This window comes from Rhinolophus ferrumequinum, chromosome X, assembly GCF_004115265.2.
Source record: "Rhinolophus ferrumequinum isolate MPI-CBG mRhiFer1 chromosome X, mRhiFer1_v1.p, whole genome shotgun sequence".
NCBI classification, from domain to species: domain Eukaryota; kingdom Metazoa; phylum Chordata; class Mammalia; order Chiroptera; family Rhinolophidae; genus Rhinolophus; species Rhinolophus ferrumequinum.
In genome coordinates this window covers 95,925,060-95,949,676 of record NC_046284.1, presented here as the reverse complement: position 1 = coordinate 95,949,676, position 24,617 = coordinate 95,925,060, and the positions used below count along the sequence as shown (strand labels likewise).

The 24,617-nt window shown below is 41.1% G+C and overlaps 1 protein-coding gene across 1 annotated transcript in view; it reads left to right on the top strand.

The window, feature by feature from the left end:
- The first annotated feature begins 8,600 nt into the window (after positions 1 to 8,600).
- Positions 8,601 to 24,617, top strand: part of LANCL3 (LanC like family member 3) — a 92,886-nt gene continuing 76,869 nt past the window's right edge. Inside the window, exon 1 of the mRNA XM_033113172.1 lies at positions 8,601 to 9,343. Within this exon, the coding sequence (XP_032969063.1) occupies positions 8,771 to 9,343 (573 nt within the window). The 5' untranslated portion in view covers positions 8,601 to 8,770. The remainder of the gene's footprint in view (positions 9,344 to 24,617) is intronic.

The following is a 24,617-nucleotide window of genomic DNA, read 5'->3' as shown; positions in this document are numbered from 1 at the left end:
AGAGAGGTGAAACAGAAGCCAGTCCCTTGGCAGCCCCTGAAAGTCAGAACATTGGATGTATGATCCAGTCTTCCCTTTCACTCTCCTAGAGAAGCCAGGAGTTAGGACTTTGCTCCAGATTGCACAGCACTGTGCTGGGGAGAGAGACTATGGCAAGAGATTGCTACAAATTTTCCTATGGACTTCAGCGTAACTGGTTTCACACTTGCCTTGGGTGCAGAAGCCTCTTAACTGGTTTCTGGATTTCACAGAGCGGGAATTGGTCCATGTATTGTTGTTGAATCAGTATTTCCCTGAGGGGAAGGAAGTTCTGGGGCTACTGTTCTGCCATCTTAATTGACATCTCTCTCTGTACCTTTGACTCTTTTTTTATAGGAAAGAAAAATAAACTTCTATTGTGGTTAGAATTTTTTTGAGAGTTTCTTTTTAACCAGCTAAATCTAACAATATTAATGGATACAGATAGATGCCTGCTGTGGGTGGTAGCTAATATTAGATGAAGTCTTAAAACTTTAAAAATCTAGGACAATGTAAATGTAAGATTCAAAGTATTTTTCTTTCCCAAAATATTTTCTGAAAAAGAAGTTAAAAATATATATAAAATTACAGTTCCCAGGAGAGCAAATTCTCTTGTTTGATTCATTTTTGTTTTTACCCATAGGAAAACAATGGTTCTCATGCTGTTTTGGTTAATTAGGAAGAACAGAGCAGTTATCCAGATGTTAATCCCTTGGCTTGCCTCATACTTCACATCTTTCTTTGGTTTGGAAACTTCGTCTGCCTCAGAAACCAGAGTCAGCTGGTACTAAATAAATGGTCTCATTTTATTTCTATTTAACCATTTGGTAAATGAAATAAAGCCATTAGAAAAGGTAATAGACCTCCGATTTTAAAATAAATATTGAGACTAGATAAATATCTCTGCTTTTTCATGACATTTATCTGGTAGCAGGAACATATTAGACTGTCATAATGTTCTATTCCATTGACTTATCTCCAGGTTCCCTTTTATAGAAGACCAATCTTTTGGATGCTTTTACACTCATCATTTATATGTACTTATTTACTTATCTCTTCTGCATTCACTAGCACTCTATGTCTTAATTCCAACTTTATATGTCTCATGCAAAATTTAAAATCCAAATGTACAGTGCTCTTTACAAAAAAAAAGGCTAAAGTCACCATCTGAATAAAAACTTATTTTACTTAGTGGTGGCCTGGAGATTCATTTATGTGAAGGTTCTTATTGTGAATTTTAAGTAACTATGTATGAACCACTCACCAACATGTTAAATAGAAAGCTAATATTGACAACTTTATGGAACATCTTAATTGAAAGGAAAATACAAATGGAGACTGAAGATACTGATGTTTTTCTCTTTTAACTAAATTTGTCTTGTACAACTTCTCACCAATAATAAACCAAATTTCTCTATCAATCTTTCCAGAAACAGTTCAAATAACCAAAACAACCAAAGACATCTTGCAGGGTTTTTTCAAAGCTGTGAGAGTTTGGTAAAGTAATGAGAAATTGGTGGAAAGCTTCCATTATACTTAAAAGATAGAAAACCACTGAGTTAAATATCTCCTTCATGCAGTGCATGCTTATCCTTTCTTTGTAGATCTGCTCACCTACATGGCTTTATGTCACATGTTTTTCTTTCCTGCCTACTCTTAGCACGGTGGAACCAAATAGTCTTGAAAAGGATTGATTTAATTCTGTGTTATGCATCAGCAATAAAATTTGTCAACTTGAATCTTGATTACCAGTGATCACATCAAAGCTGAAAAAATACAGCACAATTTCTTTTTTTACCCTAGAAGTTAAATTTGTCACACTAAAAAAACCCTTTAGGCTTGTATGGGAGTATGTTTGATTTAGGAATCAGTGAGAAAGAATAAGCAAAATGAATAAACAAAGAAAAAAACCCATGACTCTTTTCTAAGAAGAACCAATTTAGAAAAAGGGGACGATAACAGAGGATAGATGGTAAACAAAGTGGGAATCCACTTTTTAAAGTAACTACATGGAAAACAATAATGATTTTGGACAAATGCTAACATTCATTCAGAGCTAGACATCAAGTTAAACCCTTTATAGGCATTATCCAAACCATTCTGTGAGACAGAGTCTATTATCATTACCAATTTTCAGATGAGAGAACTGAAGGTTAGGAATCACTTTCCCAAGAGCAGACAGCTAGATTTGGTGGAGCAGCAATTTGACATCAGATTTCATTTCAACACCTCCATTCATTCATTGCTTAAGAGCTGTTCTCGATCAGCTCTTATTCCCAACCTTCCCCTCAAACATGAATTCTACAAGCTTTCCGAACATTTTTCTTGATTCCTTCCCTGCCTACCCAGCTTCTCTAAATAAATCACAGCAAAGTACTTTAAATTATTAAAAACCCAAGTTAGTCCAGACCTCTTTGTTTTGCAAGTGAGAGATACCCACTTGAGCAAAAGAAGGAATGCACTGGGTCCCATAACTGAACAGTGCTTCAGGTAAAGCTGGGTGCCAACAATGTCATCAGGTCCTACTTTTTGTCTATGACTCAGTTGCTTTCCTGTATGGCTTTATCCTCAGCTTGCTTTCTCCTTGCAGTCATAGAATGGCCACCAGCAGCTGCAAGGTTAATCCTTCTACTTTGGCAATGCCAGCTTTAGGCTGTCCCTCCTTCAGATGGAGTGATGAGTGCCAGTTCACTTACTTATTGCACCTGGTTTCTAATTCTGCCATTACATTGTGGACTGGTGATCCTGTTTGACACATAATGGCTAAAAGAAAATACTTAAAATTAATAATGCTGGAGGTAGAGAAAAAGAGACAAGAAAGAGAATCAAATCCTAAGTTCAAATGTACATTTTTATGGCTGTTTGTGCAGAAGAGCAGAATCAAGAAACTGGTCCAGAAAATAGACATCAAACCTCATCCATCAATTAGGAATTGGTTGAAGTTTTCGACATTATGAAGGACATTGCAGACATCAACAAGTACCTCTTGAACAAATATTGTGTGCCTGGCGTTCATCTAGATGCTGGGGATAAAGCAGGGAACAACAGAGACAAAAATTCCTGTCCTAGTGGGGATTGCATTCTAGTGGAGGGGAATAGACAAGAAAACAACGTAAATCAGTAAAAATATACTTTGCAGATACCAATGGTTGGGGGGAGGGATTGTTTTAAGTGAAAATAATAGGTCATGGAGGGGTGTCTCGTTAGCTCAGTTTTTTAGAGTGCGGTGCTGGTAATACCCAGGTTGCTGGTTTGATCCCCACATGGGCCAGTGTGAGCTGCGCCCTCCTTAAAAAAAAAATTAAATTAATAAGTCACGGAAGATTTCACTGAGAGGGGATGAAGGGCAAGCCATGAGTATATCTTTTGAAGAGTATTCCAGGTAGAGGAAACTGCAAAGGAAACTCTTCAAATTAAGACTATGACTAGTATATTTGAGGAATATGAAGGTGGCTGGAACTGAAGGAGCAAGAAGAGTAAGAGGAGAGATCAGAGAAGTAATGAGTGCCAGATGGCAGTGGGCCTTTTAGGCCATCCTGTGAATGCTGGACTTGACTTTGAGGGACAGGTGAAACATTGAAATCAGTCAGAAGGCAAGATTTGACATAACATTCTGGCTGCTGTTTTAAGAAGGGCCTATGGGGGTGAAAGAACAGAAGCAGAAGTCTACAATTAGGTTGCTAAGCTAATAAATCGAGATGCATCTCCAAAGAGAATGTTCTCTATGGACTAGACATAGCACTGACTCAGTTACCTAAACCATTTCCAGGATGCAAAGTATTCTGAAAGTATTTTTAAGATGGCTTATCCCATAAAATGTACTAAGCCTTAAGTGTTGAGAGTTGACAGTTATACAATTACTTTTTTTTCATATTTACCCTTAGATAGCAACCATGTTTCCCCGAAAATAAGACCTAGCTGGACAATCAGCTCTAATGCGTCTTTTGGAGCAAAAATTAATATAAGACCCGGTAAAATGTTATATTATATCATATTATAAAGACCCGGTCTTATTTTACTATAAGACTTATATTAATTGTTGCTCCAAAAGATGCATTAGCGCTGATTGTCCAGGTAGGTCTTATTTTTGGGGATACACAGAATTATTTGCACAAGAGGGACCCTTTGATTTTAATACTTGTTTCCTGGGTAGTTTTGCATAACTTTTATGATTTTCTTGATGAACCCACTAAAACTATTTTCCATGCTTAGTTTTGCATAATCTCATAATTAGGAAGCACTGAGGAAGAACCAGGAACTGGGCAATTCAGCAAGATCACAGAAACCATGTGTTGGGAGCTGCCTGTCAGCAAATGCTGCTAGAGATTCTGTAACTATTAGGACAAATCTTGCAGATAAGAGCAAAATTAATGGCTTCAGCAAGATTTGTATAGGCAGCATATTTCTTGTGGGGTCATCGCTACCTCTAAAATCTAAAAAATCCAACTAGAATTATTACTTTGGAACACAACTTTCTGTGTGCCTGCATATTTCTTTTCTCTCAGGCCAGATTCCCCCAAAATACCCCTCTGCCCAACTTCTTACTGCCCTGTTGAGTGGGCACTATGGATTATAGGGGACTTCTATGGTCTTGGATAATGGGAAGCTAGCAGGATATTCCAGTTACCATCACTGCATAACAAATTACCCAAAAACTTAGTAGCCTGAGATAACTATTTTATTTTGTAGATAATATTGTAGGTCAGGAATTATGGAAGAGCTTGGGACGGTAGCTGTAGGTTCAACTGAGCTGTATATCCAAGGTAGCTCAGTCACATGGCCGCCAGTTGATGCTGTCAGATGGGCTGTTGACTCAAGTACCACAAGTGATCTCTACATGTTGTCTGCGCTTCCTCACAAGATAGAAGCCTCAGGGTAGTCAGATTCTTACAAGGTGGCTCAAGGCTCCAAATCTGAGTGTTTAGCATGTAAGATGGAAGCTGCATCATTTTGGATGAGCTAGCCTAGGATGTCATGCAGTGTCATTTCCATCGCATTCTGTTGGTTCCAAGGGAGCCATAAGCTCACTCAGATTCAAGGGGAGGGGGCATACACCTTACCTCTTGATGAGAGGAATGTCAAGGTCCCATTGTAGAGGAGCATGTGGCATAGGAGACATTATTTGGGCCATGTTTGGAAAATATAATCTGCTACAGAGTTAGTTATTAAAAATAGAATGTGTGAAGTCACGGAATTCAAGGTAAGTATAGAGGTCACCAGACTTTGTGGAGAAACAAAACTGAAGAATGTTCACATTCTTGCATTCACAAGAGCAAAAGGATCCAAGAAAACAGTGGGAGCTTACTCAAATCAGGTTAAAATTTCAATAAAGGCCGGCGGCTGGATGGCTCAGTTGGTTAGAGCGCGAGCTCTAAACAACAGGGTTACTTGTTCGATTCCCACGTGGGCCAGTGAGCTGCACCCGCCACAACTAGATTGATGATAACAAGCTGCCGCTGAGTTTCTGGAGGGGTGGCTGGATGGCTCAGTTGGTTAGAGAGCGAGCTCTTAACAACAAGGTTGCCACTTCAATTCCCGCATGGGACAGTGGGCTGTGCCCCCTGCAACTAAAGATTGAAAACGCTGACTGGACTTGGAGCTGAGCTGCGCCCTCCACAACTAGATTGAAGGAAAATGACTTGAAGCTGATGGGCCCTGGAGAAGCACACTGTTCCCCAATATTCCCCCCCAAAAAAAATTATTAAAAAAATTTTTTTCAATAAAGGCTTCACTCTGCATTCTACTCTCATTCATCATTTCACAAACTTTTAGTGAGTGCCTACTACATGTGCCAGGGACTATTCTAGGCTCTTGGTGTACTTGTATATCAGTAAATAAATGTAACAGAAAGCTTTGCCTTCATGGAGAGTGTATTCTAATGAAGTCATGACATTAAAATAAATAACACTACTTGTGAATTTAGTAGATGACAATTAGAGGTGAGGCCTCATGTGGACTTAACAGTACATCTGTTTATATTCTGAAGTATATTCTGGGCTGAAGTTTTGCCAGGTGATTGTGCAACGGACAAAGTGAGGTCTTTGTGAAAGAATTTTATAGGTGAAAGGGTTAATTTGTCCTGTGAGTTTAAGAGGGCTTCTGGATATGGCTAACCTCTTTGCTTTTCCCAAATCATACTGCTTCCCATCCATCTTATGACCTTTGTTCTACTTGTTGGCATCACTCTCCAAAAGAAACCCCTTAAACCCCCAATACTTCACCCCACCCTGTATACATACCCTTGGTCATGTAACTTGAAGTTCCATAAAGACACTTTATATTTCCTCATGTGATTTGCCAATGGAACAAGGCAGATACGACTGTGTCAGTTCTGAGACCAGACCTAAAGAAGTTTTGCATGTTTCTCCTTATGCTCTTGCCTCTCTGCCACTGCCATGCAAGCATGCAGGGGTTGGCCTGCTGGAGATGAGAGACATGTGGACTAGAGCCTAGTTACCCCAATCTCCCTAACCAACAGCCAGCTCACCCCCAGACACAGGAATGAGCCCAGCCAAGGTCCCAAATGCATGAGCAATAAACTTATTGTTATATGGTACAAGATTTTGTGCTTGCTATTATAGTTATGCAGCATTTGGGGGCAACGGAGGGGTGACCCAACTGGGAAAAGGCAGAGCTCCTTTTTTTGGAGACCTGCTTATAGTTCCATTTTGAAGCCAGTCAGCACAGGTCCCTGTCATTGCTGCTGGTGATACCTCGGTGCTGATCAGATTCAAACTTGACAGCTGTCTCTAGATTCATGACAAGGGTGAGACGCAGAGAAATGAAGTGGAATAAGGCTTCATTTCTGCCTGTGAAGGCTTGCATTTGATGTCTCCCGTGTGAAGGGACAAAAATCATCCCTAATGCTTGCTATGGTTGAGGGATAAGGAAGAAGGCCCAAACAGAAACTCAACATTCTAGTGGCTCCTTTGATACCCTTAACCCATTAGGCTCTCTACCTAAAAGTGGACTTAGCTTATTAGTGTAGTTAAAAACAAACCTGTTTGGACAGTGTTATAGGAGGATGGAGGCCATACCATCCACGATGTAGATGTCAGTCCTGGCAGCCATCTTGGCAAAGTGAGCTCCTTTTCCAGAATGCATCAAGCAAGGCTATTTAATCTCTGCTTCCAAATCATTGTGACAATTATCAATTCTGAAGAAAAAAAAATGCCTCCAAACAAAACTGGCCTTTAATGTAAGTGGAGCAGTTACTCTTCCCACAAAGTGTCAGAAACTTTTCCATGAGTCACTTATACTTTTGTGTCTTGCACCATCCCTATCAAAATGCAAATACCTGGGAGAGGTGACCTCTTTGGCCTTCACTAGTGGACACTTTGGGAAAGGAAGAATTATTTTAAAACAGCTGAGCAAAAGAAAGGCCATTCATTGTGTAATTGTTCATTTCCTGCCTTTCCCACTGGACTGCAAGCTTCGGGAGGTCTAGGCCCATGGCCCTTTTGTTTATCCCTCTATTTCCAGAGTCCAGGACTCACAGGAGACCCTCAATACCATCTGTGGAAGGAGAGCAGAAAGGAAAAAACATGGGAAGGAAGAGAAAGGTAACTAAGGACACGCAGAAAAGGGTAAAAAAAGTCTACCTAAAATTCTTATGCAGCATTTATCCTTATATTATAGCTAATGACCTCAAGATATTTTGGGGGCTCTTATTATGCATGTGGGGGTGGGGTCTCTGGAAGAAAGACAACTCCCGCTCTTTTACCTTAACTTGGTGTGGTTCTTTGAAATTTTACTCCTGTATACTCCAAGAAAAACATCACAACCAAGGCCAAGAAAGTTTCCCTACAGGGCATTTCACTGTTTTGATGCATGAAACGTGATGTACTCAAACCCCTCAGCCTTTTTTTTTTGTAAGGAGGGCGCATCTCCGGGTGGCCCATCCATGCCTGGATCAGGCCAGCAACCTTGGTGCGATTAGAACCATGCTCTAACCAACTGAGCTAACTGGCCACCCCACCCCTCAGCCTTTGGGATCGACGCATTCAGAATGAGAACTCCGAAGTGACCAAGACACAAAACAAGTTTCAGGAGGGCGCTCAGTTTTCCCCTACGTAGTACTCTAGATTAGTTCAGTGGCTTCCCAACCTTTAACATGCATATGAATCACCTGGGAAGCTTGCTAAATATGGTGATTCGGCTTCAATAGGTCTGAGGCGAAGTCTGAGATGCTGCAGTTTTAACACGCTCCCAGGTGATGCTGATCTGCTGACTCTGAGACCTCACTTTGAACATACAAGGAACTCGAGGTCTTCACCTCCCCCGCCAGGTGTGCTTACGCCCAGACTCAGCGTTCCCGATCGGTGTCCCGCGTGTCCCTGGCCTTCAGCCTGTAGGGGAGGAGCTGGAGGCGGAGCGGGAGGAGTGGCGCGGGCGCCGCGTGTGTCCTGCCGGAGATCACCTCGGCCCCTTAAAGAGGCGGCGGAGCTGCGGCGGCGCAGGAGGGGGCGGGTTCGAGGAGGGCGCGGCCTCTGGGAGCGGGGCGGCCACGCACATCCCCAGCGCTTGGCGGGGTCACTAGGAACCACGCGGCAGCCTTGGGTCCCACTTGACAATCCGCTCCGTGCTTCTCGCGCCCGCCTCCTCTTGTCACCTCCCGTCTCAGCCTCCCTGCTCCATCCCGGCCGGATCCACAGCCCTCCGAGCTCCTCAGAGAACGAGAGGTGGTGCGTGGGGCTTCAGAGCGCGCCCTCAAGCGGACCCCGGCTCGGCCTTACGGGGCACGGGCAGCAGTATGGACACCAAACGCTGCTTCGCCAACCGCTTCGATGACTACCAGGGCAGCCTGCTGGCGGGCCAGTGCGAGGAAGCGGTGGCGCCTTTGGTCACCGCCACCATCGAGCGAATCCTCCAGGAGCTGCCCCCGCTCGGGGGCGGCGCTGAGCCCCGGGGGGCGGCGGCCGCGGCCAGCAGCTGCCAGGGAGGGCTGTACGGCGGAGTGGCCGGGGTGGCCTACATGCTCTACCACGTCTCGCAGAGCCCACTCTTTGCGGCGGCCCGGGAGCGCTACCTGCGGTCAGCCAAGCGGCTCATAGACGCGTGCGCCCGCGCGGAGGAATGGGGAGAGCCGGACGCCGACACCCGCGCCGCCTTCCTGCTCGGGGGCGCGGGCGTGTACACCGTGGCCACGCTCGTGTACCACGCCCTGGGCCGGTCCGACTACGTGCAGCCGCTGGGCAAGTTCCGGGCTCTGTGCGCCGTCTGCGTGCCGGTCTCCTTCCTGGAGTGCGGCTCCGACGAGCTGTTCGTGGGCCGCGCTGGCTACCTGTGCGCCGCGTTGGTGCTCAAGCAGAAACTCGCCCAGGAGGTAAGACGCAGCCCGGCCACCCGGGGGCGCCCGCTGCCTGCCGGGCCCTGCCCCGCCACCCTCCCCTGGACTCCGGGCTCCAGCTTCGGCTCTCCCGGCCATTCTTCATCTCTCTTTGTTACTCTTTAGAGCTGTCATTGCTTCACTCTCTTGAGGTTGAGCTCCTGCTTTTGTCTATCTGCCCTCCTCTTTTTGAGTCTCTCATTTGTTGGGATTCCGCGTCTTTGCACTTTGTTCGTGTTTTCCACTGAACGTGCCACCTCCCCAGATGCTTCATTGCCCAATAACTTTCTGGAGGCCCTTTCAAGTGAGATTTTAAAAACCTCGAAAATGAAAGGGATTTCCCTTCCTGTGAACCTCCTGTCAAAAGCGGGAGCACCCTTGAATGTTAGAGTGCTAGAAAAGTGATGGAAGTTTTGGGGGCTGATTATGCCATCATTGATTCCATCATTAATGTGGAGGTAAGTAGCTTCTACCCCCAGGTCTGTAATCTAGAATCATTGCCCAGCTGTAGGTCTGATGTGCTTACCATTCAGTTCATCTCATGGCTCTTATAAAATACATATCGGATGGAGGTGGCCTCTGTTAAATATAGAAATGTAGACAGAATTGCACCCTATTGTAATCGAATGTGCATTTTTCATTTTAAAATGTGCAGTTAGGATTGTCAAGATGAAAGCATACTGGACAGGGCAGGTTTTCTTAATGAAAAGCTTTTCCAGTGACTTCTTGAAGTGAACTGGATCTCACACCTGTATATAGGTTTTTGGTTTTTTTTTCTGGATTCACTTGTAATATAGCGTGTGGATATTAGAAGAGACTGCGCCAGTTCCTGTGACTAGGAAAAAAATCCTCCAAAGGATCATAGTAACTAGAACTGAAAGAGAGGCTCTTTTCATTCATAACCCGCTGGAGCCAAGTGTTGTTCTGGGGAGGAAGTGACACATTTAACTTGGGTTTAGTTGGGTGAGAGAGGTGTTTGAAGAAAAATTAAAGGTACACAGTGTTTTAAAATTGTAATTAACGTAGATAACCTTTACAGAGGCAGACTTGATTTTTTTTTTTCTTAATAGCAGGTGAGGTTGACCCAGGTGAGAAAAACGATGACTGAAGGCTGCACTGTGCTACCAGGGCAGCAAAGGTCTGTGTGACAAAGTTGTCTTGAAATAGTTCACTCTGCCTGAGTCACTGTTATCTGCTAGCAGTTTCCTAAGGGCTCTTCCAGTTGTATAAAACCTTTTAGAAGGCCACAGGGCTATTTACATATATTTTGCATTATATTTGCATATACCCCTCAGACCTTGAGTCTGGTAGTAGGCAATTTTCAAATTCGTTTTTTTCCCCCCAGTTGTTTTCTTTAAACTTGCTTCATTCCCTTTGTATGCCTTGGGGCCTGGGGCCTTTTCTCCAGAGTGGAATGGCAAAGAGTGGGAGATTGGTCAGGTCATAAAGGTGGAAACAGACCAGGACTCCTTGCCCCAAAACTGTGGTCCCAGGGCCAGTCTGCAAGGCTGATCCACCACACCATTTATTAGGAGGTCTCTTCTGCTCTTCTGCCAAACCAGATGTTTGTTTATACTAACCAAGTTGAGGTGCTTTGGCCCCTGCTCCTAGAGACAGAACAAGCTCTGAGGGTAAAAAAAAACAAAAAAGCAAAAAACCAAGAAAACTAAAACCAACCAAACAAACAAAAAACCAGCCCTTAACCTGAGCAAATCAGCTAGCCGCAGGGTCAACCTCAGTTGTAGCAATTCATGAAGTTCAGGCTTGAAAGGGAGGTGAAAGGCAGGGGCTAAGCATGCCGGGCTGGAAGCCCTTTGAGGGGAAAATACAATTCTTATGCACAAAATACAAGTCTTACCAGTAGATGAGCCATAAACCTTGCTAAAATTGAATTTCAAACTTCTCTCATTTCTTTATAAATAATCTGTCCTTGTGTCCTGGGTTTCTTTCTCTCCAATGTCATGTGTAGTCATTTTCCTTTGGCACTTCCCTCAGTTACCACCACAATCTGGATCCTCCCCACACCTCTTTGGCACTTAATAATTGGATGAATGAATCACCACTTACTGGGATTAGTGTGATATACTGTGAGCTGGATTCTCTCACTTAAAACCATTCCATGTGCCTCTGAGAAACCAGTCTTCTTAAAAACATGTTTCGTGATGTCATTTTCCTGCTGAACGTCCTGCAGTGGCTCCCTATTACCTATTTTCCTGGCTTCTCATCTCACTTTGACAGTTAGAGCTATGACACTTAAAATGGCAGGCCCCACATGTTCTGGCCCCCTGCATACCTACTCCACTCCTGCTCACTCCGCTTCAACCACACTAGCCTTCTTCTTGTTTCAGACATTTACTGTCTCACGTTGTTCCCTTGCTTAGAATACTCTTTCCCTAGCTATTTTTATACCTGGCTCCCTGACCTTGTACAGGTCGTTACCTCCTTAGCGAGGCCTTCCCTGTCCACCCTATTTAAAACTGAAACGCCATCCCCTGACTTATGCCCTTTATTGCTTCATTTTACTTGTTCTGTTGATGTCTTCTCCAATGAGAATGTAAGCTCCATAAGAGCAGAGTTTTTGTTTCATTGCTATATTGCCAGCATTAAGATGGTGTCTGGTACATACTTAGGTGCTCAACTTTCCTTTTTTTAGTGGTGTTGCAAATAGTGTCTGCTCTATGGGTTGATTTATCACTCGGTGTTTTGTTTTTTTTTAAATTTATCGGGGTGACAATTGTTACTAAAATTACATAGATTTCAGGTGTACAATTCTGTATGACATCATCTATAAATCCAATTGTGTGTTCACCACCCGGAGTCAGTTCTCCTTCCATCACCATATATTTGATCCCCTTTACCCTCATCTCCCACCCCTCATCCCCTTACCCTCTGGTAACCACTAAACTATTGTCTGTGTCTATGAGTTCTTGTTTCTCATTTGTTTATCTTGTTCTTTTGTTGTTTTTGGTTTATATACCACATATCAGTGAAATCATATGGTTCTCTGCTTTTTCTGTCTGACTTATTTCGCTTAGCGTTATACTCTCAAGATCCATCCATGTTGTCACAAATGTTCCTATATCATCTTTTCTTACTGCCGAATAGTATTCCATTGTGTATATATACCACAACTTCTTTTTTTTTTTAATTTTATTTTTTAATTTATTGGGGTGACAGTTGTTAGTAAAATTACATAGATTTCAGGTGTGCAATTCTGTATCACATCATCCATAAATCACACTGTGTGTTCACCACCCAGAGTCAGCTCCCCTTCCATCACCATACATTTGATCCCCCTCACCCTCATCCCCCACCCCCCAACCCCCTTACCCTCTGGTAACCACCAAATTACGTTCCCCAGATTAATTTTCAAACCCGTGGCCATCCTGTGGTCACTGACTGCCCTCCAATCCCCTCACCCTCCCCCCCACCTCTCACCCCTCCCGCCCATCCAGCAACCCTCAGTTTTTCCTCTTTGTCTCCAAAACTGTTTCTGATTAGTTCATTCACTTATTCTTTTCTTTAGATTCTGCAAATAAGTGAGATCATATGGTACTTATCTTTCTCTGTCTGACTTATTTCACTTAACATAATGTTCTCTAGGTCCATCCATGTTGTTGCAAATGGTAAGATTTCTTTCTTCTTTATGGCTGCGTAATACTCCATTGTATAAATGTACCACAGTTTCTTAATCCAGTCATCTACCGATGGGCATTTTGGTTGTTTCCATGTCTTAGCTATTGTACCACAACTTCTTTATCCATTCATCTATCGAAGGACATTTTGGTTGTTTCCATGTCTTGGCCACCGTAAACAAAGCTGCATTGAACATTGGAGCACACGTGTCTTTATGTGTAGATGTTTTCAGATTTTTTGGGTAGATACCCAGGAGAGGGATTGCTGGGTCATATGGTAATTCTATTCATAATTTTTTGAGGAACCTCCACACTGCCTTCCATAACAACTGCACCAGTCTGCATTTCCACCAACAGTATCACTCGGATTTGATGGTGTCCCATTTATCAATATTTTCCTTTATGGTGGTGCTTTTGGTGTCATATTTTAAAAAATCCTACTGCCAAGGTCTCAATCAGTATTTGTTGAATGAATGAATAAGTGAATACCAGTTTCTCACAAATTTTGCCTCAGATGAAGCTTAACCGTTAGACCCGTGCTTGTTAAACTTTGAAGAAGTTGTTAATAAAATACAGATTCTGACTCAGCAGGCCTGGGATTGGGCCCGAGATTCTGCATCTCTAACTGGTTTGCAGGTGATGCTAATGCTGCTTGTCCAGGGACCACGCTTTAATAGCAAGGCAATACATTGCTACATAGGTTGTGGCTTTATACCAGCCGTGTCTATTAAGGCGTGCTATGAGACACCATTCTATGAAGCTTGATATATTTATTTATAAGATTGTAGTTTAGAATACTGATTACTATATCCTGCCATGCTTTCATTCTGAGGACTCACAAGAGGAATTTCTCTCAGGATTTGGAAATAGGAGTAGTTCTGCTCTTCCTGGAAGTTGATTGAGTTTTTAATCTTCAGGATGTGTCATGTAACTGCTTGTGTTTTTCCCTTTATGTTGGCTCCTAGGAAGCATATGGCCAGAATTGTGGTCCCCATAGGCTGTGTACAGTGCCTCATCACAGGTACTTATGTATACTAGCATTTACCCTGGGATTATCTTATTTTTTTTCTTCCATAATGTACCCTTTTCTGAATTTTTCTGCCTTGCGTTTGATTTTATGGTTTGCATTTATGTTTATAAGATTCAGAGATGAAAAAAAATACGTGTGTATAGAGAGACAGAAAGAATCACTATATCCAGGTAATATATTCCTTCTTGGAAATACTCAAGGGAAGTAGCTTTAAGGATTTGTTAGGCAGATATCCTTGAGCAATGGGGTATTAAAGTCCCAAAAGATCACGCCATAGAAACTTGTACTGGATCTATTCTGCTTTCCACGGATTGGTGGAAATGTAGCAGGGAAAAGGAAGTTAGAAAAAAATAGTGAAGGGATTAAGGGGAGGTCTAGGGACCACAGTTAAAATAACTGCCACTGGGTGATTGGACAATAATTCGACATCTTTAAGCCTCAATTTCCTCACTTGTGAAATGGATTAATAACAGCTTCCTCATTCACTTACTATGTTTATTCATTCATTCGGTGAATGTAAGGTTTTTATGTGTGCCAGGCCCCTTGCTAGGTACCAAGATTTAGAAGTGAACAAAAATCAATATAATTATGTTGTAAGTGCTCTGAAGGAAGTAAACAGGAACTAACTGGGGGCAGGACAAGAGGGGGTTCGCTGTGTGGCATAGGTTGGTAAGGAAGTCTTCTTTGTGGGAGTGATTTCCTGGCTCACCACAGAAGCAGGAGAGCGAAGTGGTTGCATTAAGAGCTGACATTCCAGGTGGAGGGGACAACAAAGAGCAAGCCCCTGAGGTGGAAAACTCCTTGGAGATTTCAAAGAAATGGAAGGTGGCCAGCATGGTTGGAGCAGAGTGAGCCAGTGCTGGGGGATAGAGGAGTGCCAGGCCAGGTAGGAGCCCTGAGGAGGGTGAAATCAGATCCCGCAGGGCCAGGTCAGTCACAGTGAGTTTACCTTTGTTTAAGGTTTAAACAGGGCACTGTCTTCACCTTATTTACCTTTTAAAAGGATCCCCCTGGTTTTCCAAATAGAAAGTGAATTGAGCAGTGTTAAGAATGGTCTCGGCGAGACTAGTTACAGGGGGTCTAAACCCCTTTTGTGCCAAGGACTTCTTTGTAAATCTGGTACCTCTTAATAACATTTTAGATGCATAAAGTCAAATCACATAGGCTTACAAAGGAAGCCAGTTATATCGGCGTTGAAATACCGAAATATTTTTAGAATGTGTGATGCAGTAGCATATGTGCTTCTTTATTAACGCGTTAAATAAAAATATTTGGCAGCTGGGCTAAGGATTATGGTACTTTTGAAACAGTGATGGGGGTCATTGATATTTTGAGATACCTTCAACAACTGCAGTGTGATATGAATTCATCTGTGATTTCTATAGACGACAAGTCACAAGTACTACTGTGGTTTGTAGTCTGCATTTGTAATGAAAGTAAATGCGAAATTGTTTAAGATTTGAGAAAATATAAATGTGATTTTTATTTTCCCAAAGGGGCTAGTCTGGAAGTTGCTGTGATGACTCACCCTAGATAAAATGTCTGATATAGTACTTGGCATATAGTAGCAGCTGCAAAATCAGTGTTATTCCGTTTTGCATCTACTAACAGAAAATTAAAAGTGATTCTGAACATCACATAGAAAATTATGAGGACCCAGTACAAGGAATCCAGCTTCATGGACGATTAAAACAAAACAAAACAAAACAAAACTATTGTGAGACTGTTAATTGGGTCCTCAGCTCATTCCTAAGGTAGGTAGTCCGCAGCTGTAGAAGTGGGGATGCTTTGAGTTGCAAATAACAGAATGTTCACTAAAAAGTGATCTGAATCATGGGAGCATTTATTACCTCACTTTATAAGGAGTGTAGAGCTAGGCCATTCCAGGATTGGTTCAGCAACTCAGGAAAGTCATGAGAACCCAAGCTCTTTCCAACCCTTTTCTCTGCTATTCTCAGTGTGTGAGCTCTGTCAGTCTTCAGGATTGCAGGATGGCTGTTGCCATTCCAACCGTCGTGTTCCTATACAACTGAAGTAGAAAGGGAGGATGTGAGGCTTTTTTCTTGCATCTTTTTTTTTTTTTAAAATAATATAGAACATTCTATCCTTGAAGAATTTCCCTTTTGCCTCATTACCCAGCACTTGGTCACTGGCCACTCCTGGTTGTGGAGGAGGCTGGGAAGGTTAAGTGTCCTTCCTTTCTGACCTTTATCATTGGACACAGGTCCTGACAAGAAACAAGAAAGGAGAGGGGGATGGCTCTTAGGTGGTTACCTAAGTGTCTGCCCCTTGGCGAGGCCTGTCTTGTGACCTCCTTTGGCTATTGTGAATAATGCTGCAAAGAACATGGGGATGCAGATATCTCTTTGAGATCCTGTTTTCATTTCCTTCGAATAAATGCGCAGAAGTGAGTATTATTGTTATTTCTATTTTTAATTTTTTGAGGAATATCCATACTGTTTTCCATAGTACCTGGACCAATTTATATTTCCACCAACAGTGCACAAGGGTTCCCTTTTCTCCACATCCTGGCCAACACTTTTTATATCTTGTCCTTTTAATTATAGCTATTCTAATAGGTGTGAGGTGATATATCATTGTGGTTTTGATTTTCATTTCCCTGGTTAGGGATGATTAGTGATGTTGAGCATCTTTTCATGTACCTATTGGCCATCCGTATGTTTTCTTTGGAAAAATGTCTATGTAGTTCCTCTGCCCATTTTTTTTTTAAACAAGAGTTTGGGTTTTTTAATATATGTGTGTGTGTGTGTGTGTGTGTGTGTGTGTGTATACACACACACACACACACACACACACACATATAGGTATATTATTGGGGAATATTGGGGAACTGTGTGTTTCTCCAGGCCCCGTCGGTCTTTGTCCTTCAATCTAGTTGTGGAGGGCACAGATCAGCTCCAAGTCCAGTCGCTGGTTTCAGTCTTTAGTTGCAGGGGGCGCAGCCCACCATCCCATGCGGGAATTGAACTGGCAACCTTGTTGTTGAGAGCTCGCTCTCTAACCATCTGAGCTAGGCTGCCCTTCTGCCCATTGTTTTAACTGAATTGTTTGTTGTTTTGCTATTGAGTTATGAGGTCTGACAATCAAGTTCACGAACTCATCCTAGAAAAAGTGCTACATACCTCACTGCTGAATATCACTACGGTCACCTGTGAAGTACTCCCCTTGGGAAGCTATGCACTGACACCAGCACCTAGTCCACCCTTCAAAGCAATTTTGGAACTCTTTTTCTGGAATGGCCATCAGAGCTGTCGTCGTATTACCCTTGATGTCCTGAATGTCATCAAAATGTCTTCCTTTCCATATTTCCTTTATCTTCGGGTAAAGAAAGAAGTCATTGGGGGCCAGATCAAGTGAGTGGGGAGGGTGTTCAATACAGTTATTTGTTTACTGGCTAAAAACTCCCTCACAGACAGTGCCGTGTGAGCTGGTGCATTGTCATGATGCAAGAGCCATGAATTAATCGTTGGCGAAAAGTTCAAGTTGTCTATTTCACGCAGCCTTTTCAGCACTTCCAAATAGTAAACTTGGTTCACTGTGTCCAGTTGGTACAAATTCATAACGAATAGTCCCTCTGATATCAAAAAAGACTAGCAACATCGTTGCAACAAGTTCACAAACTTAATTGTTAGACGTCGTATATGAGTTCTTTATATATTTTGTATATTAACCTGTTATCTGAAGCATGGTTTGTGAATATTTTCTCCTATTCTGTAGGTTGCTTTTTCTTTTTTATTCAGTATTTTTTCTTTCACTTTTTAAATTAAACTTATTGGGGTAATATTGGTTAATAAAATTATATAGGTTTCAAGTGTACAATTCTATAATACATCATCTATATATCACATTGTGCGCTTATCAGCCAGAGTCAGTCCTCCTTCTGTCACCATGTTTGACCCCCTTTAGTCTTTTCTACCTTTCTCCCTCCCCCCTTTCCCTCTGGTAACCCCTAAACTATGAGTTTTTATTTGTCTATGAGTTTTTATTTGTCTTGGTCGTTTGTCAGTTTTATATCCCACATATGAGTGAAATCATATGGTTCTCAACTTTTTCTGTCTGTCTTATTTTGGTTACCATGATAATCTCAAGAACCATCCAAGTTGTCACAAATGGCAGTATTTCATTTTATGGCAGAAGAGTATTCCATTGTGTATATATACACCACATCTTCTTTATCCATTCATCTGTTGAAGGACACTTTGGTTTCCATGTCTTGGCCACCGTAAATAAAGCTGCAATGAACATAGGGGTTCATGTATCTTTACTGATACACGTTTTCAGATTTTTTGGCCAGATACCCAGAAGAGGGATTGCTGGGTCATATGGCAGTTTTATTTTTAATTTTTTGAGGAACCTCCACACTGTTTTCCATAGTGGTTGCACAAATTTACATTCCCATCAGCAGTGTATGAGGGTTTCTTTGCCCCTACAACTTCTCTAGCACTTGTTATTTCTTGTTGATAATAGCCATTGTAACAGGTGTGAGGTGGTATCTCATTGTGGTTTTGATTTGCATTTTCCTAATAGGTAGCCTTTTCATTTTGTTGATTGGTTTGCTGTGCAAAAGTTGCTCGGTTTGATGTGATCCCACTTATTGATTTGCTTTTTGTTGCTTGTACTTTTGGTGTCACATCCTGGAAATTGTTGCTAAGACCAATGTCAAGGAGCTTTGCCCCTATGTTTTCTCTATGTTTCATAGTTTCAGGTCTTATGTTTAAGACTTTAATCCATTTTGAGTTAATTTTTGTGAGTGATGTAAGCTAGGGGTCCAATTTCATTCTTCTGCATGTGTATCCAGTTCTCCCATTACTATTTATTGAAGAGACTATCCTTTCTCCATTGAGTATTCTTGGCTCCCTTGTCCGATATTAGTTGACCATAGAAACTTGGGTTTATTTTTGGCCTCTTGATTTTGTTCCATTGTTTATATATCTTTTTTAATGCCAGTACCACACTGCTTTGATTACTATAACTTTGTAATATAGTTTGCAATCAGGAAGTGTGATTCCTCTAGCTTTGCTCTTCTTTTTCAAGATTGCTTTGGCTATTAGGGGTCTTTTGTAGTTCTATATGAACTTTAGGATTATTTTTTCTAGTACTATGTTGAGTAGGAGTGGTGAATGTGGGCACTTGTTCCAGATCTTAGAGGAAAGGCATTCAACCTTTTATTATTGAGTATGATGTTAGCTGTGGACTTGTATATGGCCTTTATTGTGTTGAGATATGTTCCGTCTATACCCAGCTTGGTGAGAGTTTTTATCATAAAGCAATGATGAATTTTCTCAAATGCTTTTTCTGTATCTATTGAAATGAACATAGTATTTTTAGCTTTCATTCTATTAGTGTGTATCATTATTCATTGATTTGCATATGTTGAACCATCCATGCATTCCAGGGATGAATCCCACTTGATCATGTTGTATGGTCCTTTTAATGTGTTGTTGAATTTTGTTTGCTAGTATTTTGTTGCAATTTTTTGATCTATATTTATCAGGGATATTGGGCTGTAGTTTTCTTTTTTTGTAGTGTCCTTATCTGGCTTTGGTATCAGGGTAATGCTGGTTTCATAAAATGAGTTTGGAAGTGTTCTCTCCTTTCAGTGTTTTGGACGAGTTTGAGGAGTATTGGTATTAATTCTTCTTTAAGTGTTTGAATTCACCAGAAACCATCTGGTTCTGGTTTTGTTTTTTTTTTTTGTGGGGGGGAGTTTTTTGATTACTGATTCAATCTCTTTACTTGTTACGGGTCCGTTCAGATTTCGTATTTCTTCATGATTCGATCTTGGTAGATTGTATGTTTCTAGGAATTCATCCATTTCTTCTTGTACAGGTTGTACAGTTTGTTGGTGTATAATTATTCATAGGAGTCTCTTCTGACCCTCTGTATTTCTGTGCTGTCAGTTGTAATGTCTCCACTTTCATGTGTGTTTTTATTTACTTGAGTCTTCTTTTTTCCTTAGTCTACCTAAAGGTTTGTCAGTTTTTGTTTATTTTTTCAAAGAACCAATTCTTAGTTTCATTGATCTTTTCTATTGTATTCCAAGTCTCTATTTCATTTATTTCTGCTCTAATGTTTATTATTTTCGTCTGCTAACTTGGGGCTTATTTTTTTTTCTTCCTTTTTCTAGTTCCTGGAGGTGTAATGTTAGGTTGTTTAAGATTTTTCTTAAAAATTATTACTGTCATCAAACAAGGTAAAACAATAAGAGGATACCAAAAGATATAGCTTGCTTTCTTGCTTAGTGTATCTTGGGCGTCTTTGCACATTATTGCATAGAGAGATGTGTCATTCTTTATACTGGTTTGATTTAATGGCTATACAATAACTTAATCATTACTGATGGACATTAAGTTGATTCAAGTTGTTTTTTGTTTTTTTTTTGCTATTAAAGCCAGTGCTGTACATTAGGAATAGAGACAGTGGAAATGTAACGGCTCTGTGCGATGTCAGAAGGATAGTGGATGGGGGGAGAGGGGTTCACACAGTGTGAGGGATATAAATGATAAACGTCTAAATATTACTTTGTCTTGTGCACCTGAAACTAATAAAAAATAATAAATAAATAAATAAATAAATAAATAAATAAATAAATAAATAAAACCCAGTGCTATAAAACATGCACACTTATACATAAAATATGCATATATACATACATAATATTTAAATGTAGTATGTACATACCCACACACATATATCTTTCTATATATGTATGTTTGCCTTCTGTTGCAAGTGTATATGTAGGCTACATTTTTATAACAATTGCTGAGTCAAAGTGTATAGATATTTTTAAGTTGGTACAGATTACCAAACTGCTTTCCAAAAAGGTTGTGTCAATTTCTGTTCCCTTTACCAGTGTTTGGGGGTGCCTGTCTTCCCACATTATTTTCAGCACTGGGTTTTATCAGACTTTTTAATGTATGACAAACTGATAGGTAGGAAATGAGGATAGAAGTTTCTAGGGTAGAAAATGAATCCCCTTATTGTGGGCATTCAACACTCACTAATCAAAATGCATGTGTCGGATTGTACTCAGTCTGGATTTGAGTGCTCCCTGTTTTGTAAGCAGCTGTGTGTGTGTGCACTGCATAAGGAAACCCTTAAGTTTGGCTTGAAATAACAGTAGATTGTGGAAGCTGGATTTTTTTTGTAGGCCAAGTCCAAGTCCAGTTCCTACTTGCCTAATTGTAGACCTGCCAGAAAGGGGGGTACTTCTGTAGGCTACAGCTTAGATCCTTTGTTCCTCTTGATGTAGAGCTTTGTGATTGGTAAAAGGCTGTAAGAGCTGACACTGATTGTGCACACTGTTGTAAGCACTTTACATGTACTGTCATTCAATGCTACCAGCGATTGTATGACATACTCGTAGGTGCCATTACTATTGCCATCATACCCAGTGAGGGAACTGAGGCACGGAGAGGTTGCAGAACTCGTTCCGAGTTACACAGCTAGCCAGTGGCAGAGACGGGGATCCCATTTCCCACAGGCTGGTTGCCAAATCTGTGCTTTCAGTTAGTGCTCCTCACACTTTCATGTGCACAAAAATCTCCTGGAGATCTTGTTAAAAATCAGGTTTTGATTCAGCAAGTCTAGGGGGAATCCCAAGATTCTGCATCTCTAGCACACCCCCCGGTGATGCTACTGCTGCTGGTTCATTGAGCAGATTTGAGCACACAGCTCTGAATAACTATTTCTTTTAATCTTATGGGATTGCCTACCAACATATTTGATGTATTCCCATGAAACTTCATGATTTTCATCAATTGTCCTTTGTACTGAAGATGACCTCTTCCACAAAGGCAAGAATATCGGCTCTCCAGTTTGTAGTTTATGCTGAAGGAAAGAGTCACTGCCTGGCACACCTCCTTCAGGATTAAGGACTCTTCACATCTATGAGTGAATGCATGGATTCCTTTTTTCTGATAAATGTAATTTTGCACTCTAGACAGAAGGTGTCTTAGAATTTCTTTAAAGGCCCAAATAGATGTTCCAGCAGTGTTATTTCATAGTGGTAAAAGAAGAGGCACTTGATTACAGCATTCCCAGATTAGATAGAAAATATGATGTTGAGGTTCATGGAACCATTCTCCCTTTAGGAACATTGAATTACATTTGCCTGTGTGACATAAAGTAGTGCTGCCTACAACTCTGAATTAGTTTAAATTGAACATACTTAAACATTTTCCTTTTTGTTATTTTTATTTTTTTCTGATGCAATGATTTAACAACTCCACTCAAAATAACCCAGATTTCCTCAGGTATAATTTATGTAGACCTTTTCATTTGTTTACATACTCTCCACTAAAACCTAAACTTATTATTTCTATTGTCATTATTTGAAGAGAGCATGGTTTTGTAATTTGCTTATTACTGAATAAATGGGGAAATAAGCATAGTAAAAATTCTTTGAAATGTACTGAATTATTTACTTTGCCAATAATTCCACCTGTCAATGTTCTACAAGGAGGTTGTTTTAGTGGAATTTCACTATTTTTATTGACCTGAATGTGACAATGATAGATGGTATTAACTTCTTATTAATTTGGCTAATTTCAGTTTTGCTGGTTAATTTAATGAGTGACGTTTGTCATGTGAGTGGCTCCTACACAATACACAGTGGATTTGCTCCATGTGGCAGAATCATCCTTTAATATCCCCACGTGGTGATGGTCCTTTGGTAAATTGGCTGACAGTCCATGATGTGTGCAACTAAGTGTTTCTCTTCATGATTCATTTTCTAATTGATCTCTGACCTACATTCATTAATTAAGTACAATGCCTTGGATGTTTGGTTTGTCTCAAGGAAAAATACGTTGTTCTCATGCATTTTAGATATAGATATAGATATATAAATACTACTTGTCTTTTCCTAATTATTTTCTTTATGGATTTAGTTTTAGGGAAACCTACCAAGTTAACAGACTGATTGTTCTTGGGGTGCTAGCCACTTGGACCAACTGAATTTTCAAGAAGTCATTTGATCCATTCTTTCTTTTAGCAAGCTGAACAAAGACGTGGTATGTATAAGGTCAGATTTCCTTTTCTGAATAGCTTTACCCATTCAACAACCCAGACAAATGAATGACTTTGATGTGTTGAAGTGTGAGTGTTGCTACCTGGGTTATAAGAAAGCTGTTTCCCACATGTGAGACAGTTTTACAGACTTCACGGGTGAGAACATCATCTAAATGAGAGGTGGCAAAACAAATAATGGCCATAGCATTATGAGCAGTTAGCTGTTACTGTGCCCATCTGCTGGATCCATTGCTTTGCAGGGGATGGATTCCCGGTGCTCAGTGGTGTGTTGAAATTTGGTGTCCATGGCAACCAAAGCATCATGAATCTCAAAGCAAGCACTGTGGGGACCAGCTGAATCTCCACTACTATTAGGTTGGTGCAAAAGTAATTGCAGTTTAAAGGTTAAAAAAAATTGCATAAACCGCAATTACTGTTGCACACACCTAACACAATGACTTTAGGAGGGTGCCACATTCTGAACAGATTTTACAGCTATGTAAAGCTGAGAGATCCATTACGCAACCAGAAAGGAAGTATTGTCCTCATGCACGTTTCAGTAAGATAATATTGCAATTTGAAGTGTTTTCTCCTTTCCTTGTGAGGCAAAGAAAACTGCACATGTATCACAGATTGCAACTGTTGAAATAGGTTGGACTCTCTCAATGAAGGCATTGAAACATCTGGGGTTAAGTACAGAGTTTTTGGAGTCAGATAGCCTTGGGGTTGAATCCTGGCTCCACCACAGTAGCTGGTTGACCTTAACCAAGTTACTTAGCATTGTTGAAGTTTAATTTCCTCATCTGCAAAATGTAATACAAGCAGCACCCACCTCATTGGAGTGTTATGAAGATCCACTGAGAATGTACATGTCACGTGCTTAGCAGAGGTCTGCTAGGCATACAGTAAAGACTGTATAAGTTAGCCATTATTTTATTAGTAGTTTGAGTATTGTTATCATTAATGTAAAGTGAGAATCTGCATTGATTAAATAAAATAGGTACGCTTTTCACTCAGCCGGTCTAATATTCCCTGTGGTGGTATTCACAGCTGCTCTGTCCCTGATCTCAACAGCAGAGCTTTGAGGTCTTTACACAGAGGCCAGAAAGGGCTAGAGGGAAATATCCTCTGCTCTGCCATGCAGGAGATTAAACTGAGCTGCTCAGAGATTATGTGTCAAAGTAAATTGAGTGGCTGGTCATCACCCCTGCACACTAACCTGTGTGAGTTACCCTGTGCGCTTTGCTTCCTTCAGGGAAAGGGCTGTTCTTTTCTCTTTAAAATTTCAGGCTCTTGGCTGACTTAAACTAGGAATTAGCTTTCTTGTGTCTCTGTTTTGTACTCCTCAGAGTAAATCACCTAATTGACTTTAAGCGACTGTAAATTGCTACGAAGGTGATGTTGGAATGTTTGATTCTTGCTCAGTTCCCCCAGATTCTGAGCGGCAGGTTCAAGGAGCTCTTTCTTGCTCTGAAGTTCTCTTTGCTTCTAAAGATCATCTGATTGCATGGCACTAATTCAGAATTTCAAACGAATTTCAATAGTTGTGTGTCTGGTGAAGTGACAACTTCAA